The sequence below is a fragment of the Seriola dumerili genome, unplaced genomic scaffold (genome assembly GCF_002260705.1).
Source record: "Seriola dumerili isolate Sdu_G_001 unplaced genomic scaffold, Sdu_1.0 BDQW01000052.1, whole genome shotgun sequence".
Taxonomy (NCBI): Eukaryota; Metazoa; Chordata; class Actinopteri; order Carangiformes; family Carangidae; genus Seriola; species Seriola dumerili.
The window spans coordinates 18736805-18756826 of NW_019174307.1; the positions used below are offsets into that span (position 1 = coordinate 18736805).

At 40.0% G+C, this 20022-nt stretch overlaps 1 protein-coding gene across 1 annotated transcript; it reads right to left on the bottom strand.

Annotated features, from left to right (window-relative positions):
- Window positions 1-24: 24 nt before the first annotated feature.
- wdfy2 (WD repeat and FYVE domain containing 2) lies at window positions 25-19472 on the bottom strand. Its single transcript, XM_022740836.1, has 12 exons — window positions 19223-19472; window positions 17017-17084; window positions 14812-14885; window positions 13348-13402; window positions 11845-11995; window positions 10249-10361; window positions 8525-8651; window positions 7152-7257; window positions 5437-5538; window positions 4292-4422; window positions 4075-4183; window positions 25-3509 (listed from the first exon to the last, which is right to left on the bottom strand). Exons 1-12 carry the CDS (start codon window positions 19357-19359, stop codon window positions 3480-3482), a joined length of 1203 nt encoding a protein of 400 aa, XP_022596557.1. The 5' UTR covers window positions 19360-19472; the 3' UTR covers window positions 25-3479.
- Between the last annotated feature and the right edge of the window lie 550 nt (window positions 19473-20022).

Sequence of the window (20022 nt, forward strand, 5' to 3'; positions counted from 1 at the left end):
CAACAAACACCATACTTAATCAAATCTGGTTTAGGTGAATACCTGCTCTTTTAATATATTATTTATACACACAAAGTTACATTAACGGTCACAACTGGCCTCAGATGAATGTATTTTCACTGCAACAAAAGTGTAGGTATTGTTTATGTAATAATTTTGTATCCTGTGTAGTCTTGGTTTTACATTTAAAGGACTACAACATCGATTTTGCACATTTTTGCACATTTAAAATCACACAGACTTAATATAATTACAGGTATTTCTTTTGCAAAACAAGCTATTGTGATTTAGTTTTGGTGTTTTTCTTTTTTTTGTTTTTTTTTACCACTCCAGGCAGCCATAGTTTTACATGAATTCCAGTACAGAGTGATTTGCCAATTAGCTGGAAGCCAACAGCTTCTTGGAATCATTGGAAAAATACATCCTAAAAACTGGAATCGGTACATCATGCATTAAGAACTGATCAGCGAAAAAGTTAAATATACATGATTTGTAGTTAAGGAGCTGAAACCTTAGTAAAACACTGGTATGGTCCTTTAAAATATCAGTACCCTCAGGCTCACACTCAGTTGACAGCTGCTGTAAATGTACCTTTATGAGTAGCTGTAAACTTCCTCACTCTTTCCAAAAACCAAGCTTACCAATCAAGCCCACAAATTTTCATTTCTCTTATTGTTGGAGATAAATCTTCAAGTTCACCTCATTTTCAATCAAACATCTTTGGAAAATATTTAGTGGGGTTTTAACATCAGAAGAAATCACCTCAGTTACTATCTGATCATTAAAGCACAGACATGATAATCATAGAAAAGAAAAAGAACAAAAAACGTCATGTTTCCTCTTCACAGCAGCGATTTGCGACGTATTCTTGTTTCTTGATTCCAGTGCATTGACATAAAAGTCAGTAATAAAAAAAAAAAAAAAACAGCTACGATGAGAACAAAATCAAAGCAAACCATGTTCAGGAGTTTCCTCTCAGTCCTGGTACAGGTACAGTGTTTATGTGCTGCCTCTGATTAGTTTGATGATATGTGCGTTTCCATGTCAGAAATATTTAGACCACACTTGGAATAATAAATAACGTCAAAGCAGCTCCACTGATGACAGGACAGAATATACAAAAGTACTGTTTTCAAAGATCAGCAAGCGGTCTGGTTAATTTACAGATGACAAAACCTGGTAGTGTAGTAGTGGTAGTGACAGGTGTACTCTTCGGTTTACACTGTGTGTGCTTACACTACCGTGACAAGGATCTGCACTCCCATCAGTGTCCATTACAATCACTTTACCTCTGATCCCCTGCTGCAATTGTCTGTAAAGTACAATAGTTTTACAGATATGTTGTACATCTGCCTGTTCCAACGTGATATTGAAGCTTCATGATGTGACACTGAGTGTAAACTTCAAACCAAAGATGCCACGATTCTTACAGCTGCAACAAATCTCAATGCCTTAAAAGTCTCACATGCTGTATTTTGTGTCTTTGAAAACTTTAAGATCTCTGCTAGAATTAAAACAAATGAAGTTCTGTGTGTCTGATCAATGTTTGGTTTGTAATCATGTACCAACTTTTAGGAGTTAAAGAGGTTTGCTTGAAATCCAGTCCATCTGTAACGCTCAGTGGAGAGGTCATTTGGTCCAGCAGCCACTCACACACTTAAACTCAAAGAAAACTTGGATATTCTGATACCATGCAGCTCAGTTCAGACTCAAGTAAAGGGCTTGTTTGTTAACATCCAGGGGCTTCTATGAACACTTTCCTCATTGTCACATTTAAAGTACTGTTACACCCACAAAGATGTGACTGATATCGGATTAGATATTTTTAGAAAGCTCAGGATTTCTTTGACTCACAAACACAGTGTGAGTGATGGTGAAGCACCTGAATGCAGGATCAGCTGATATTGTATAACCCTGCAGACATGCTGCTCCAGCAGTTTCGGACATGCCGATTCAGTCCAAACTGTGCCAGCTACCAGCAAGTAAGAACTGCAGATATGCTGCTCTTTAGCACCATCTACAGGCAAGGAATGCAACAGCTCCTGCAGTACTGACAAATAGTGCCACCTGCAGGTAATGACTTACAACTGCAGTGGCACTATGTGTCCTCTGTCCTACATGACTGATCTCCTAGTTAAATTACAGATGGAAAATAGGAGGTCCTAACCAGATGGCAAAGTGGTTTAAGACTTTTACACCACAATGTATAAATATAGAAAATAGGTCAAACAAACAATAGGTTGTTGTGCGTTTCTGTGTGTTTGTGTCATCATGGAAAAATGTGGTCCTGGAGATGGAGAGATTTTGTCACAACAGTGCAAGATACAGTCCCGAAACTTTACAGGTGTGTAGCTGAGATCAAAATGAAGGCTGAGTTCAAAGATGGGTGTGGTCCAACCCATGAGTACTGAGTACCTGTGTGATAAAGTAGTAGTAAGAACTGAGTACTCATAGGTCGGAACATCAACATGGTGACTGGCGTCGCGGCTGAACACATAAGCTCACCTGTCTGAGGGTTTGATGTTATGTATGGTTTATAGATTTCCAGCCAGGGAAACAATTCTGAATTCATTTACTAAATCCTCAAATTCATATCTTAACATTTGGTGCTTTACAGCCACAACCTCAATAGTATTTAAATTTGAGTATTAAATATCCACTGGAGATCAGTGTGACATATTGACGTTAAATTTTGCCTGTTACCTAATGTAACAGGTGGTGAAAAAGTCAAATGTAAAAGCTAAGAAAGCAAACACACACACAAAGAAAAGTGAAGGTAAACCTTCTAGCAGCCATTACTTTGTGCGTAGATGACGAGTCCAACGGCTGCTGCTGTTACTTTGCTTTCCTGTAGGTGGTGCAGGTTTTGCAGGTGTAAATCTGGTTTGACAATAATTAAACAGCCCCCTCTTGTGGAGAATCTGCAGCCTGCTAAACACGAGTTTAAATCTGTGAGCGAGTTGTGATCCAGTTCCATGAGATGCTTCACATCTTAAAAAAAAAAAAAGTCAAGTTTGTTCTGAGGCTAGTTGCAGACCACACTGCAGACTCTTGTTTTGTGAGTCTCCAGTATGTGGCCAGGAATGCATGGAAATTAAGTAAATAAAGTGTGTCAATTGCTTACACAGTCAAATGCCTCATCCCCTCCCACACACTCTTATACAGTACAGACACACACATATACAAACAGAGAGATCCCCACCCACCAGCAACCTGCACACAGACAAACACCCACAACCATCTGTAACCTTGTGTCAACCAAGGCCTGTCCTGTTCCCAGGCTTCACTGGCCTGCAGTGTCCTCACTGTGAACGTGCAACAGCCACTGCTTGTTATTCAGTAACTGTTAAATATTATCCAGATGACATCGATATTGTTGGATGAGCTTCTGTCTTTCTTTTCCAAGTGCGGCTGCCGCTGTTAGAGCCTCACAGTTTGGTGAACAGAGGTTCCTGCTGACTGCTGGTCATCCACAGACCTCAGGACACCACAGGAGTCATGTCCCATAGCTGCAGATAAAAACAAGACATAATCAGTTTGTTGTTCAAATAGAGACGACGCTCATTAAAGAGGTGTTTCTCCTCTTTCTTAAGTTGAGACAGAGATGAGACGAGAAATGAAACCTGATATATTGGAATATAGCCTAATTTATTATGTGGGAAATGGTTCAAAAAAATCCGTCTGGTTACATAAAAAGTTGCCCAACAGGGCAGACAGCAAGCTATTCTATCAACAGTGACTACGTGCAGTGATTCATAGTGATTTATCATTAGCTTTCCACCAAATTTCATTAAGATTAAAAGTTTTTTGATATCATGCTCAAAGCCGGATCACCTCCCAGGATATATACACAAAGCACATAGTGACTAGAAATAGGGGGGGTCGGTGGAGGCCTCCTAGCAGGTTAATTCAGCCTTGATCATGCTCAGTAGGAGACAAAAAACACAACAAATAACCTGACCAAAAAACCTAATCTTAAGAACTCAGGAGTGAACCCACTAAATGTGACTGTGTGCTTGATTGTCTTATCTGAGACTCAGGAATAAAACAGATACTATTTGTTCCCATCCAGACCTTGATAACCTTGTCGGTGCCAGAGGTGAGCAGGTTTCCAGTGGTGGGCTCGTAGTGCATGTAAACAATGCTGTGCTTGCTGTCGTGGAAGGTGGCTGTGGGCGCCCGACTGGAAGACACAAAGGGTAACGCCGGTTACTTCACTGTGTGAGCGCTGAGGAAGCTGGCAGCACAAAGGGTCAGTATATGTCAACAACAGAGGCCGATTGTTACTCACTCCTCGTCGGTGATGGACTCGTGGCAGCTGTCACACACACGCACCTCAAACTCAAAGCCCATGAGGGGGATGGTGGAGCGTTTGGATGAACATTTGCCACACACCGCCTGGCCGCACTTCCTACAGTGGTGCTGAGGAACACAACAGGACTTCAACATGTCAGCTTTGATTAGCAACACTATTATTTCTTGCCAGCAGCAGGAGAGTTACAAAGAGGCTTTAAGAAGGTAGAAGCTGAACCACCAGAGGGGGGAAAAAAGTCCTGGTTTTGTAAGTCAGAGTCCCCAAGTCAAGTCCAAGTCCATGCACAATGTGATTCGCCGCTGTCAGACTGATTCTAAGTATATCTGTTGTCAGAAAAATGAAAGGTTGATTCACTGCTCTGCTTTTTAGAGCACAGGTTCTCATCTTTGGACTTGGACAGGGCGAGTCTTTTCAAGTCAAAAGGCGAAAGTTCAAGTCAGAGTTTTGAGTCAGCTGTGTTTACGTCTAAGTCAAGTTATTTTTCAAGCCTGACTGAAGTCCAGGTCATGTGATCAGAGCCACACAACACCCACTTGTAATATTGCTTTTAGTGTTTTACGACCATGTTTGTTTCTGTCTCTTTCCATATTCCATTTTCATAGAATTACTGTTTACATGGAAGATCTACATTATTAGTTGTGTGCTGCTTCCTGTGGGACTTTGTTTGTCCTGAAAAGTACTGGGACTTTCTCATGTGCTATGGCAAACTTTGTGTCTGAGAGAAACATAGAAGTCATCTGCAGAAACACAAACAATTACTCTGCGTTGTGTTTGGTTCTTGCTACAAAACGTTCTTGAAAATTGCTGTGCAGTCAAAGAAGGGCTGTGACTGTATCCTTGAACTGTAGATACCAAACACACACACACTTGAAATGAGTACCAGCAACATCAAGCTCTTTCTGAGAATGAAGCAACAAAACAGCCACAGGATGTTTGTTTGCCATTAGAGTAGCAGAAGTGAAGAGCTGTGTATGTTTGTTTGGAATGAATTCAGACTGTGGTGAGACTACAGATCTGCTGCAGCTGAGCAGCTGACATCTAAACTGTGACGTTAGTTTTAGTGTGTGATGCTTTATAAGTGAAATGAATAGAAGAAGATTAGCGACAGGTGTGTATAATACCTGTCGCAGGCCGATCTTCTTACTGTCCCACATCTGTTTGAAGTTCCAGAAGAAAGGCTGCTCACACTTCTGACAGGAGTCACTGTCCAGCCACTCTGGGGTCTGTGCAAACACACATTTTTGAAATTATACATGTTTCCTGTTTTTAGATCTTCTAAATTATGTAATCATGTAAAGAAAAACAACTATTTAATATTTGAAACACAAATTAAATCCTCCAAAAACGTTTAGACCTGGACAGGTAAAGCAATTTTTCTACAAATTAGAGCACATTTTGGGAAATAAGGCTTTTTGCTTTCCTTCTGATAGGCAGATAAGAATATCAATATTAATCTTATGTCTGTGTTAAGGCGTGGGTGTTATGTGTTAAGTTTGGAGGAGTCAGGATGCAGCTGGCCTAGCTTAGTATAAAGACGGGGCACCTGCCAACACTTCTAAAGCTGTTATATTTACACGGTGTATCTTATTTGTTTAAATCCTACACATTCAGAAATGTAAAATAAATCATTGTAGGCGTTAGGTGCTGGAACTATTTCTTGTCAAACAACAGTTTATTCATCTGCCCAGGACTTCTGTGTCTCCTGCTATAGTACAGGTTTTGGTTTTGTTTCTGTACAAGCCCAACAGCACACAAACATGAGGGTGATATCAATGTTTTCATCTCACGCTGACAGAGAAAACAAATCAGCATACTTCACAAGTTTTCATTTCAAATTGATTAGCAGATATGACAATAACACAGGTTTTCAAGTACATCACTGTTAATTACGATGAAACTTATTTTTGAATCATTTGCTGACAACACAGCACAAACTGAGCATGGCAGGCAGTAGAAATAGTTGAGGAGCAGGAAACAATTGCAATAAAATTATTTATAGTAAAATATGTTTTCTGGAGAGTAAGGCAGGTGGATGCTGGGAAATAGGACATGAGGTATCCTGATGAGTCGCTGGTGTGTGTTGCCTTTCAGTTGGTTGTTATAGTGCCTCCACTAGAACAACTGTTCTCATACTTGAGCAAACAAATCAAAGGATCAAAGCAAACTCTAGCCCTGATCCCCATGAGGAATTAAATGATTCTGAATCAGTGTTCCTAGTTTTTCTTTCTTTAAATCCCACAGCTTTAATGAATCTGCCAGTTAACAACCGTCCCTGAGTATCCAGCTACACAGAGAAGGGTTTAGTGTAACAACTATGAGTGATCGTTTGGGGAACAACAGCAAGCTGCTGATTTTATTTTAAAGCTCGCCTTGAGGGAAGTCGGCTTCAACCGAACCAACGAGTCAGAAAATAAAATTGAGATGAGAATTCTGGGCCAAATAACCGAAGCTGAGGCACGACTGAGTGACACCGAGGCACAATGAAAGTGACTCTGGGTAAATAAAGAAGCAATCAAGTCCTAACTAACTGTGAGGACACTGGCAGAGCACAGAGGGAGAGAAGACGATACCAGGCTGAAATTAGACTGCGTGAGTGTGTCTGTAAGAGAGAAAATCAAAGAACATTATGCTAATCTGGTGATCTTTCATGGATTTCTGGAGAGAATATCAGCAGTTTATACACCACAAAGATCTCTATCACGGTGATGTATGTGCACAGATGAAAACAGGCACGAAAACAAGGGACATATCTCCATTATCAGTGTGTCACAGTTCAGATATTGAGTATGAATGTGTGTTTGTATTTGTGTGTTGGGTCGATATTACACCCCATCACCTCTTGTCGTGTTACGTCCATGTTCCAGATGACGATGCCTCCGTCTGAGCTGCAGGAGATCAGCTGACGAGTGTGCGAGGCGTAGCACAAGCCCTGAACCTTGTCACTGAAGACACACACACACACACACACACACACACACACACACACACACACACACACACACACACACACACACACACACACACAGCGGCTATCTTATCAAGTTGGACCTGTAATATTTCTGTAACATTTTCAACACGGCTCAGATCTGAATTGAACTAAGGCTGCAATAAAACAATTATTATCAATATTATCAATTCATTATCAATTAATCTACATTTAATCTAGTATTTTCTCAATCAATCAATTAATCACTTGATCAATAACATGTCAGAAACCGGTGAAAAATGCTCATCACAAGTTCAGGAACTAGAGGCTATTTGGCAGTTTTGTCTGAAAAAGCAACTTAAATTAATTATCAATACAGATGCCAAATTTTTTTTCAGTTGATCAATTATTCAACTAATCATTTCAGATCTAATCTGAATGTCATCAGATTAACGCAAAAGTCAAATATACACAGGGAGAGAATAAATGCGTGTCATGCTTATCGTCAACAGATCAACAAGTGCTCAGTTTTCATTCATACCACCTGCATTAATGAAATCATGAACATCCAGCAAACAGGAAGTAAACCAGAGCCTCAACTTAACGTCCGTACTGTCTGACTTGTCGACAGATTCGCTGGTGAGACAGGAGCAAGAGTCCGTCACACTCACGTTGGTCTTCAGACTTCAGTGTCAAAATCTATCACTGTTGCAGCCTGTGAGAGAACAGGCAACACTCTTCTTCTATTTTTACTTTCCAATTTTTCAACATAGTGCTGTTCTCCAACAAATGCTCCCGCTCCCCTCGCTCAGGTTACACAGGCATTATAGGACATACAACCTTTGAACATGCAGAGGACAGACAGACACACACACACACACACACACACACACACCATCAGCCACTTGCAGATGTCAATACACGGGAGACACACTCTTGGCAACCACACAGACACACACACACACACACACACACACACACACACACACACACATATATATATATATACATATGTGTGTGTATAAACATTGTGTCTCTTTCTGTAAAGGTCCTGTCATATATGAATAAAGTTGTAACAAGGCAATAAAAAATAAAAAAACAACACATTAACCACTCAACACAATAAAACACAAAATAGTATAAACAGCATAAATAGCTCAGTAATGAAAACAAAAAGACAACAGAAATCTATCGGCACAAATCAGTCAAGCATATAATTACAGCTTCAGATGAATAATTGCCAGCATAAGAGAAATATTCATGAGCGGTTGTTTGTTTCTTACTTGTGTCCTTGCAGTTCGATGGCGGTGCCTTTGCGCCCTCCGATGTCCCACATGATGATGGAGTGGTCTGAGCTGCCGGAGAACAGCACCCTCTGGGCCGGGTCCCAACACAACGCAGTCACATTACCTGGGCAAACACACACACACACACACACACACACACACACACACACACACACACACACACACACACACACACACACAGGGAGGCAAATAGGAGAGTGAAACACATCGGTATAAAGTTACACACTGTTAATATACATGACTCGTTGTGGAAGTACCATCTGCTTACATGTCACGTCTTTGTACATCCCTCCATCCATTCATTATCTACACCGCTTATCCTTGTGGGGGGGGGGGGCACAGGCTGACCCAGCTGACTATGGGGTGAGGGCGGGGTACACACTGGAGAGGTCACTAGTCTAGCACAGGGCTGACGTATACAGGCAAACCACCACTTGCACACATTCACACCTATGGGCACTTTAGAGGTGCCAATGTGCCTCTGTCTTTTTGACAGCGGGAGGAAGCCGGAGTAGCCGGAGAGGCACAGGGAGAACATGCACACTCCACACAGAAAGGCCCCATGCCCGGTGTTCGAACCCAGAACCTTCTCGCCTCACAGCGAGAAGGTTGGGTTCTGTGCTGACCACTGCACCACCGTGCCGCCCGTCTCTGTGCAGCTTTTCTGATATTTTAATGACAGCAAATAAAGACCTGAATGTTACAAGAGTGCTTTCACTACATTTGAGATCTTTTTTGGTGACCCTGAACTCAACCAAGTCTCTTTATCCTTTAACTCCAACCATCAGGCTTGTATCCAAAGACTTTAATTCCTATTCAACACCTTGTGAAAGTCATTTCTCACTGCCTCCTTTGTTGAAGTAGACTCCTGTGAGAGCCACAAAAGATTTTCTTCAACATAAAGACCATCAAGGACTTAGAGCTTTTAAAAAAACACTTCTTAAGTGGCTCAATAAATCTACAACCTGCCTGAGGACAATAAAGGTTGACAGAAGTAATCTGGCATCCACTATTATGAGTCTAATGCAGCTACTTCATCGAACTATTTCTACTAACAAAATAATTTAAGCATAAGGATTTAATTCTCTCCTGATAAAGCTAATATATTTCTGTAAAAGCTGTAATTGTTCAACTGGTGGGGTTCATTTTTTTGTTTGCTTATTTTTCAACCCACTTGTAACATGGTTTGAAAAGACCACTTTATAGATAAAGAGTAATTAAATACTGTTAATTTCTATGATTTGCATTCAGTTGCAACTACTCGGTGCCATATCAGCAGCACATGAGGAACGCAAGGAAAAGACACTTGTTCATTTTCACAAACTAATATTTGTACAAGTCTTGAGCGTATGAAAGCAGAGCAGGGAGCTGGAATTATCTGAAACGCAGCTGCAAGGCAATTTAGGTGACCAATATTTATACAGACATCTGAAAAATCGATGCCACTTTTATCCAACAATGCTGTAGCCTCTAGAGTTTGGCTGCAAGAATTCATCCACTTCAGTTTGTGTACTAGGGTCATAACTAACAATTACTTTCATTGTGGATCAATATTTTGAATATTTTATCGATCAGCGAAATGAACATCCAGTTGCTTGTTTTGTCCGATCAACAGTTGAAAGATAGAAAGATATTCAGTTATAATGATATAAACCAGCAAACTGCTTGACTATTAATGGATGAAAGTATGTGTAGTTTACCAGTGTGTCCCTTGAAGGTGGTGACCAGGCTGCAGCTGTCCTGCTCCAGCTTCAGGATGGTCACCTGACCGGACTGGTCCCCTACAAACGCGTGTCTGGTCTCCACATCAAACCTGGGTTGACATTAAGGTCAAAAGAAGAAGAAACTGTGTCCTACTGATGCATAAATTCAGATTTGTATCTGTTACTGGACCAAAAACACAAACCAAACAAAGCAAATCTCCCCCTGCAATTTGAACAGAAGAGCTGTGCTGCACAGTGTGCTGCTCAGGGAAATCCAGAACCAGTGTGAACTATGAACTAAGATATGAGTCAAAGCCCTTTGTAGTGGTAGTGTAGCAGCAGTGTGTCAGTGGAGGACTCTTCGCCCTTTCACTGGCCATTCAGTCAGAGTCGTCCTCTGACCTGGTTCAGTCACTACAGACCAAACTCGTTACAACACTGTCCGCATTGCAGAAGAAGCAAAAACAATGACTGCATAAGACATAACCTAATTATTCTAACCAATCTAAATACTCCGCCTAAAAAAAAAACAATATAAATCTAATTATTGAAAAATGAGTTTTCAATTTTGATTCTCTCTCTGAAAATCTGAAACCTGAAACGACATGTGCCTTTTTATACAATTTGTCTTCATGAGCATAGATTTGGGAAATTGAATCCTTATTAACCATTAAGAATATTTTGGAATTAAGTAACAAATACCCATTTTACACAAAAAAATAGCAAGTATAAGCGGGTTTTATAGACGCAAAAGACATAAGGCTCTGCCACTGCCAGTGACAGTGAACCTGAGAGCAAGGTAGTCACTTTTTTCACTTTGACATACCTTTTTACTTGATTAGCATCACTTGTCAAAATCTGTCTTCTATCTTATACTTAACAACTCATAAACTTTGCTGTCTGAATAGATTGAGATAGAAATAAATCTAAGTAACCGTCTGAGCATGAAAAACTCTAGTTTGTTGTTTCCATTTCATTCGAGCTTAGATCTGCATTTCTTTTCCACTAATCACAAACATCACACTCCTTAGATTGTGTCCAATGTGGCTGCTCATCAAACAGAGTACATCTAAAGTCACGCCAAAGAAAAAGAAAATATAACTGTCACTGCTCAGTGTGTCTCACTGCATCTCCAGCCATAAAACCCAGACAGGTTAGCGTGTTGAGGCTAGCAGGATACCAGCAGTCTGATGACCTAATGGCAAGCTCATTGGTATGGATCAGTGTTGCTGCTGAGCACTCACAGCCTTTCATCTGGCCATTACAGAAACCTACTCAGCCCGTTTCCTTGACAACAGCATGACTGATGCTTATTGTTAGCCCTTCCGAGTAATACAAACTAACTGGAAGCTAATCTCAATTGCCCTGTTTTATGTTGCCGTGGCCTTAAAATAGACTGTGTTGTCATAATAAAAGGCAGAGATTTTTCACAGTCCGAAGCACCAAAGATGGCTCTTCACTTCCCACTCGGTTACATCCCCTCCACTCCATTTAGCAGGAAGTTTATCTGTCAGGTTCATTGAGCAGCAGCTTGCATACCGAGACAACAAACAGAGGGGGAGAGGAGCTGAGGGTGAGGGCATTAAAGGATACTGTAGTCCAGAAACCCAGGCAGCGGTGCGATATGTCCCCAGCTGCTGGCCGCTCTCCGAGCAGTGCCAGGTGAAGTTTTTGTCCTGGCCGGTGCTCAGAAGCCACTCCATCTCCAACACAAACAGCACCACTGTCACTCGGCCCTGGTGGGCTGCACATACACAAAAACACACACAAACAAAACACATGACATTCATTTTCACAATCACTTCAATTACAGTGCAGGAGAAATCCTGGGCAGGATTTCAAAACATATTTTGTGGCTTGTTTCGGAGGCAGAGAAATGGAGCTACAGTGGAGAAATATAGTCCAGCATCACCGCCTGGCTCCAGTGCAGCGATATTTTGAAATCTTACAGCCATACATGGCTGACAGACATGAATCTACAAATAAGATCAGAGAAACACATATAGTGAAAGGTCAACTATGAATATTGCTCTGCATTCATCAAAGAATCAATTTTTCCTATGTGCGTTCATACATAAAAAATCATGTAATGTAACTGAGGCTGTAGAGGAGGCGTGCAGAGATCGATCAGTGGTGCTCTTGTCCAGTTATTTCTGAGTGAGTTATTCTCAAAAGAAAGAAATGAATTATGAACACTGCCAGAGAGCTAACAATCCCCAGGCTGCAGAGCTTTCAAAGCCTTAAACACACAAAGCCCAGCAGACTTTATAAGTGATGAACTGTCCTGAAACTGCATGGGTAATAATACACTGCAGAATAATAAATGTGGTTCCAGAGGTTTCAGAGGATTACTGAAACAGTGAAATAAAGTTGAAAGCTCTTAGAAATAAGATGTCAAAGTGACGTGACTGAAGAAAGTCAACAGGCCAGTCACACATTTTAAAGATAAACTTGAGTAATGGATGTATGTCTTTTAAAAGACATTTAAGTCCAATTATGAAGAAAATTAAAGTATATATGATGCAGGTGGAGGTAATTCCAAGTTTTATGTTGTATTTCTTTAATTTGGGCAAAAGATAGATTATTATTTGTTAAAGTAGGGTAACTTAAATCCCCATTTTTTATCATAGCATCTTAAATTATTCTATAAGATAATCACTGTCTCTTCTTTGGTAAAATCACTTGGAGTCACCATAGTCAGACATTTTGAAATCCTACACACGCACATACTTTGTCTAGTACTTTCAGGTCAATAACTGCCACAATAACAACACAATATTTTTTTACTTAAAATTAAACTTAAATATTTCTTTCTATTAATTAATTAATTAATTAATTAATTAATTAATCTATTAACATTTGAGAAAAATCAAGGACTAATATTTGAAAAATTTACCACTTTTCAGGACTTTAACAAAGTTTAAGAACAAACTAACAGTGGTTTATTTTTGTTTATATTTCACACATATGTGTTACTAACTGACTCACACATGCACAATTACATGCACGCGCGCACGCACACGCACGCACGCACGCACGCACACACACACACACACGCACACACACACACACACACACACACACACCCTCTCTCACCCTGGTAGGTACGTGCTGGGGTCATCTTGTTGTAGTCTTCTGACAGGACGAACTCCTGAAAGACAGGAAGCAGAGATAAATGTTCACACTGACTGAGGTCAGTGACTAAAGTTTCCAAGTAAATCTATGAGCGGGAAAACAAATGATGGTACTGTGTTTCAATTTTGACATGTACATAGAAATACTTGGAACATTTCTATCCAGTGTTTTAAACAAAACACACTAAACTTCAGAGGTGATTTGTTGAGATTCTTGTCTTGTTCGGTATGTCATTCTTTAACGGTTGGTCAAGCATTATCTTAGGGCACTGTTCACACAATCTATAAATGCAAATGCAAATGACTGAGGCGAAAAATAAACCCAACAAAAAAAAAACAGAACAGCTCTCAGTCTGACAGTGTTATTTCCTCTGAGGCCAACACCCATGATAAAATACTTGTAGGAACTTGAAGCTTGAAGGTTGAACTGAGATGAAAATCCTTAAAAACATTCTGATATGTTTCCATCTGACTGTGCGTTTGAGGAACTCTCAATGGGAAAAACAACAAAGCAAAAATTGTACAGTAGTAAATGCTGTGTCTTAGAATAGACTGACCTATACCTTATAATGTCAGTTATTTGTCATTGGATAAACTACTTGACCAGACCACAGGTCTAAAGTGTCACGAGTGGCCACTAGCGTCATGGCCACTGAAACAGCACCCTTCAGCCCTCCCACTACCAGTTGCAGAATGACTTTGAAACATCATCAGAGCGGAGAAAGTTTGTAATTTTGGTCTTTTAATTTCTTAAAAATCCTGCATTTTGGGAATTGGTTGGAATTGTTACTAGCCGCGCTGAGGCTCTTGGGATGGCAATATTGGTTTGTTGGTAGATCGGTCCTTTGGTCCAGATTGATTGGTGATCACTTAACTTTTCATCTAGCAGCATCTAAATTTTAATTTGCCGAATACTTTGTTTTGAAAAAATAAAGGCAAAACTAACATTTCCATCATCCTGAAATGTATTCGGGTTAAAATAAGGATTAAAATCATTTAATATCTGACTGAAGTCTAAGTAAACAACAATTCAGTCCTTTATATAAAGTGTCCAGACCACCTGGATACAGCTTAAAGAGAAAAGGGATGAATTTTCAGAGTTCAGAGGTTTTCCTTTCTGGCAGCTCACAGTGACCTGACAAAACTCTCATTCCAACTGAATAAACACTCTCACCAGAAACATTCCTGTTGCGCTGACGAGCAGCCAACACTTTCACCAAAATACACACAGTTACAGCTGCATTCCATTTTATGAGTCAAAAGGCAGATGACAATTATCACAAACACTTCCTGTCAATAAACCGACTACGATGGCATGTATCCTGAAACTGCAAGAGCAGCAGACAGTTACTCAGCTGAGTGAGAAAAAGACGAAAAGGCCAGAGGGCTGTGTTTGGAGGGGAAGCAGGTTGTTAGTTGGACTTACACAGATACTTCCAGTGTCCATGCCCACCGACAGCCTCCTGGTTTCTGGGTTAAAGGACATACAGGAGCACGACGCTGCAGACACAAAAAACAAAAATAAGAGTGAACACTCATTGTATGTAATTGATATTTTTGGAAAACGTACCAGTCTAAACTGCTATTTTTACGAGTAAATTTGTATTGTTATGGTTATTTCATTGTCTCTATAGTTTCTGTTGTGCTGCAGTACACGTCTCAGCATTTTTATCCTCCTAAAAGTCATATAAGAATTTTGGAAGTGAAATTACCAACAACAAATAACATATAATGATACCAAAGGGTTACAAGTTCATTCTCAACCTTGAGGGCAGTTGTTTATGACAAAGTGACTAATTTCAAGGTCACTGGCTTGCTTTTTTGAGTTTTCAGCTGCATCTCACTGTCTTCCTCAAGTTGACTGATGTGATAAACTTAAATTTTTAATGCACACAGAAAAACAAAAAACACACAGTTTACAGCTGAAACTTTTACCTGTCTGTGCTCTATGGTGGAAAAACTATATAATAGAAATACTCTTTCTAAATGTTACATAACGTTGGCCTGTCTGTTGTGCAATTTTCTTTCTACCAATCAGCAACATACACGCTAAAATCAGCTGATAATATCAGCCAGATTTATCTGTGTGGTTTCCAACAGTGCACGTGCTTCTGATCCAGTGTGCATCATTTCAGTTTGATGGGCCTTTCTTGTCTGATGCAATCCACTAGGCCAGGAACATTGTTCAATAATGTCCACCAGCTATTAAACTGGTCTGTGGTGTTGCTGTGCAGAAAAGACTCATTTTCAATGGGTTCAAAACCACCAGACACAATGGTCACATACAGGTGCCTTTATTATTCTGTCCACCCCTCTGGGCTAATTACTCAGCACACAAAATAGTATTAGCTTTGTTTGACCTCAAGGCAGTTTTATTTTACATTGTCTGTGTTTTCTTTGCTCATCTGGTTTATTTGAACAATATTTCATTAAAAAGAAAATTAACTCTACTAATGTATTCTTGTTTTTAGTGTATTTTTTGTATTGCAATTTTCCCATTGATATATTGATGTATATGAATAGCGAAAATGCCAAATGTCAGCAGCCTCAGGTCAAAAACATCAGGATCTGTATTTGTTTCAAAAACAACAAAACCATTGTGTCATCATCAAGCAGAAACAAATAACGCTTTAGTGTTTGATCAGTCAACAAATACCAATAATGTAATGTAAATAGCAAAACACAATTTTTTTCTTCTTACACAAAAAGCATCAATATACTTTGTTTTTGTGCGACAGTAAAAAAAACTCTAAAAAACGGCCTCAATGCTGAAACCTTGATTGGCCGATTTAATGTGGTGAAAATAACCGCAAAATGAATGTACTGTAGATAACTTAGACATTTATGTGGACAGTTTAACTATTTTGGATAACAGTGTGCTGACGCAATTTCCTGAATGTGCTGGCTGAGGTTTAGAGGGCAAAAAAAAAAAATAAATGTGGGACCAAAGTCCCTGGAATTTGACCTCATGTGAAAGTTTCCAGAAAGCACAAAGAACATGAAAAACCTGCGATGTGCCAGCGCAAAGAGGCACGAAAAAGTCGTACATAGTGAGGAACTAGATCAAAATCATTCTATCTATATTTTGTTTAATCAAGATGAAAACTGAAAATACATTTTAATTGCTATATCTGTAAATCCTGAAAGTAGTGATTACTCTTTTCATTTCAGTTCCTCTATCAGTACACTAAAATGTTTAACACAATGCATGCAGCCTCTGCCACTGCCATTGCAAGCTACAGATCTTGCTGATGGTAGCGGAGGATTTCCTTCAGTTGCACAACTGGAGGGAAACAAGGACAAACAGTGTCACGGACGCGCAGCACTGCAGCACTGATCAGAGCAGAGTGAATGATTCTGCAGGAGCTCAGACACTGAATCTAAGATGTATGTAAACTCCACGTTTCTGTGTCATTCTGAGGAGTGGATTTCATTGTGTGATTCATTATGTTAGTCACAATGAGGAATGACACTCATGAACAAAAACAGGAATGGATAACAGGCCTGTTCCAAGAACTTTGCTGACTAAAATTACAAACTCATACATATTCATGACTTGTTTATATACAGAAGGTCTGCTCTGAGATCAAAGGCCATGAATCAAACATTAAGAGTAAGCAAGAATACTTACATGACATTGTGTGATGGACACTGGGCCAGTACTGACCGCTGTCTCTCTTCAGCCATACTCGAATCGCCCTGTGGAGTGAAACAGAAACAGTTTAGCCTCTGCATTACTGACAGCACTCACTGGATCTGAGGCTAATGCTAAATTCTTCATGTGTACCATTCTCCAGGCACTCTGGGTCATGGCTAATAAGTTTTCTTTAATCAACACCAACACGGTAAGACAGTAAACACAGCTAACATCTCTTTCTCTGGGTCACGTTAGACTCCCCACTCCCCGTACAACAGCAGCAGGTCCAAACTAAAATTAATTTTCACTTCCATAATAATATTGTAGTGATGTAAGTAATAATGAATCATAACTTCTGGAATAGTAAGATGTAATTTACCATTCAGAAGAGCGTTGTCTTAGTTGTAGGACACTTTTTGACAGACAGAGGTCACAGCCTTATTGAACTGAGCAACCCTGAGTGTTTAGTTGCTTTCACTTCTTTAGCTGCTCTCACTGACCAACTGAGCACATTGAACAATTAAAGCCTGCAAGGAAGAGATGGGCTACATGTTGCAAATGTATGCATACATGTTGTGAAGCTTTAACTTTTTTGGATGGAGATCAGTGACAGCAAAGCTGCACACTTCCCAACTACATGGGAAGAAATGCAAATAATTCTGTGAAAAAAGGGAAATATGTACAGGAGGTTGAGCATCTGGAGCTTATTGAAATGCAATGTGATGACTCTCTCCAATGTCACCACCAGCAGCTCCCACTGTAAAGTCTGGAGAAGTCCAAATTCCCCCAGAGGAAGCTCAGTTTTAGAGCTCAAACTATTAGTCAATCAACAGAAAATGAATCAGCAACCATTTTGGTAATTGATCAATCATTGGAGTCATTCATGAAGCTAAAAAGCTAAAATTTGCTTGTTCTTGCTATTCCAAAGTAGGGATTTTCTGTTTTTCTGTTTTATATAACTGCAAAGTGAATATTTAGATCAGATTAGTCAATAATGAAAAGAATAATTAGTTGCAGCCCTACTCCGTTTACTTGTCGCTAAAAACATCTTTGAGCAAATGTTTGTTCACACTCCTCCGTGATTTACCTGACCTGACCTGACAGCAATTCTTCAGTCCAAGCCCCATCATCAATCATCAATTAATCAAATGTACAGCATAAATTGTTAAAATAGTCTCTTAAATTAAAAGCCTTATGGGCCAGGACTACCCTTTTTTCTCTCCATTTAGCCCCTGGCATGAAAAGTTTGGTCACCTCTGCTTTACAGTCTCCTTTTTCCAGTTTGTAGGTCTCTAAGAACATGTACCACCATCTGCTCAGTTCATATTCTAAACATTTTTCCCGTAACAAATTTTATGAGCAGATCTGGCACTGAAATGTCCCTGGAGACAACCATGTAGGATTGTGATAGGCAGTTATAGTCCTGGATCAGGCCTATGGATCATATTCTGTAGCTTGGTTACATTTAAATAATTAAATGTAAGAAGATATATCATATAGTAACTGAGGTTACACAGGCATTACAGGACATACAACCTTTGAACATGCAGAGGACAGGTTCACACACACCCTCAGGCACTTGCAGATGTCAGTACACAGGAGATGCACTCTTGGCAACCCCACACACACACACACCCACATCCACACACACACCCACCCACATCCACACACACACACACACACACGGAAAAACTGTGAGAATCATGACTTATTGTTTAACTAGTGACACAGAGGTTGAGAAACTCTGCTCTGTTTGACAAAAACACTCTCAGTGCTAAAATATGTCAAACACACCAACAAGGTAAACTACACAGAGCAGACCGTACACTTCTTTCAGAATGGGTTCCTTTTTGCTAGCTAGCTTACTAACGTTAGCCACTATTCAAATTATCATAAGCCGCAGTTAAATCCGATAAACTTCATTTTTATTTACGTTAACTTGCTTGGTAAGTGGTTTTAATAAAACAAATAAGATTAAAGCCCATACTGTCGTTAACCGACGTGCAATGTGCTCGAATGACTGTGTCAGCTGACACTTTTATAGAAATGTTGGATACCGCTGCTTTCCCAAACCAACGGTTTTGAAATTATAAACCCAGACGGGACCTGAGCTCCATCAGTGACCGACTGGAGAACTGGTCTTATTAGGGGCAAAACAAGGTAGATGACGGCTGTAAATTAATTGGGATTTGGATGTTACCTGTCCTCAGACACGCTGATAACGCCGTCTTCTTTGGGAATGATAACCGCCGTGCTCACAACCTCCTGGAAACCCTCGATTTTGCTCAGCAGACATGGCTTCCGAGCCTGCGGTTGGGGCTGAATTTCGGCCGCCATGGGTTGGTGGTGCACAAACCTCCGTGTACGGTTCTGGCTCCGGGAAACATAACCCAGCCCGGTCCGACGGCAGAGCTTCGGCTAGGAGCTGCTAAGCTAAGCTGTCAGGCAGGCTGCACACACACACACGGTGTTGTGACGGCTGCCGGAGACGCTGCCAGTCAGCTGACAACACAAACACACTCCCACCGTTTCCTCTCGAAAAAATAAGACTTCCTGTCGGACTTCTGCTGCTATGTTTTCAAAATAAAAGCGGCATCTCCGAAACTCACCTTTTTAAAACAAAACTTTATTTACAGTAAACTTCACAACTTTCGTCACACAAAACAAGGTTTTGTGGTAATCTGTAATGAAGCATGTATCAAATTCTAACAATAACATTTAAAATGTAAAATGCAAGTAGAAGAATATTAAATTAAGCTATCATATTAACAACTCATTTTTAACTAACTTAACTTATTATTAAAATAATGAAAATGTTACCACTTTACTTTATCGTCAGATTAGTAACAACTTTCGCCAAGTAAAAGAAGGTTTGTGGTAATACAAAAAACATAGATTCTAACAGTATGATGCTAATAGTACCTTTTTATAATAGGGCATCCTTTTGTAAAGTGGTTAAGCGCATGAAGGTGTATAAACAACAATTAATGTCCATGATAC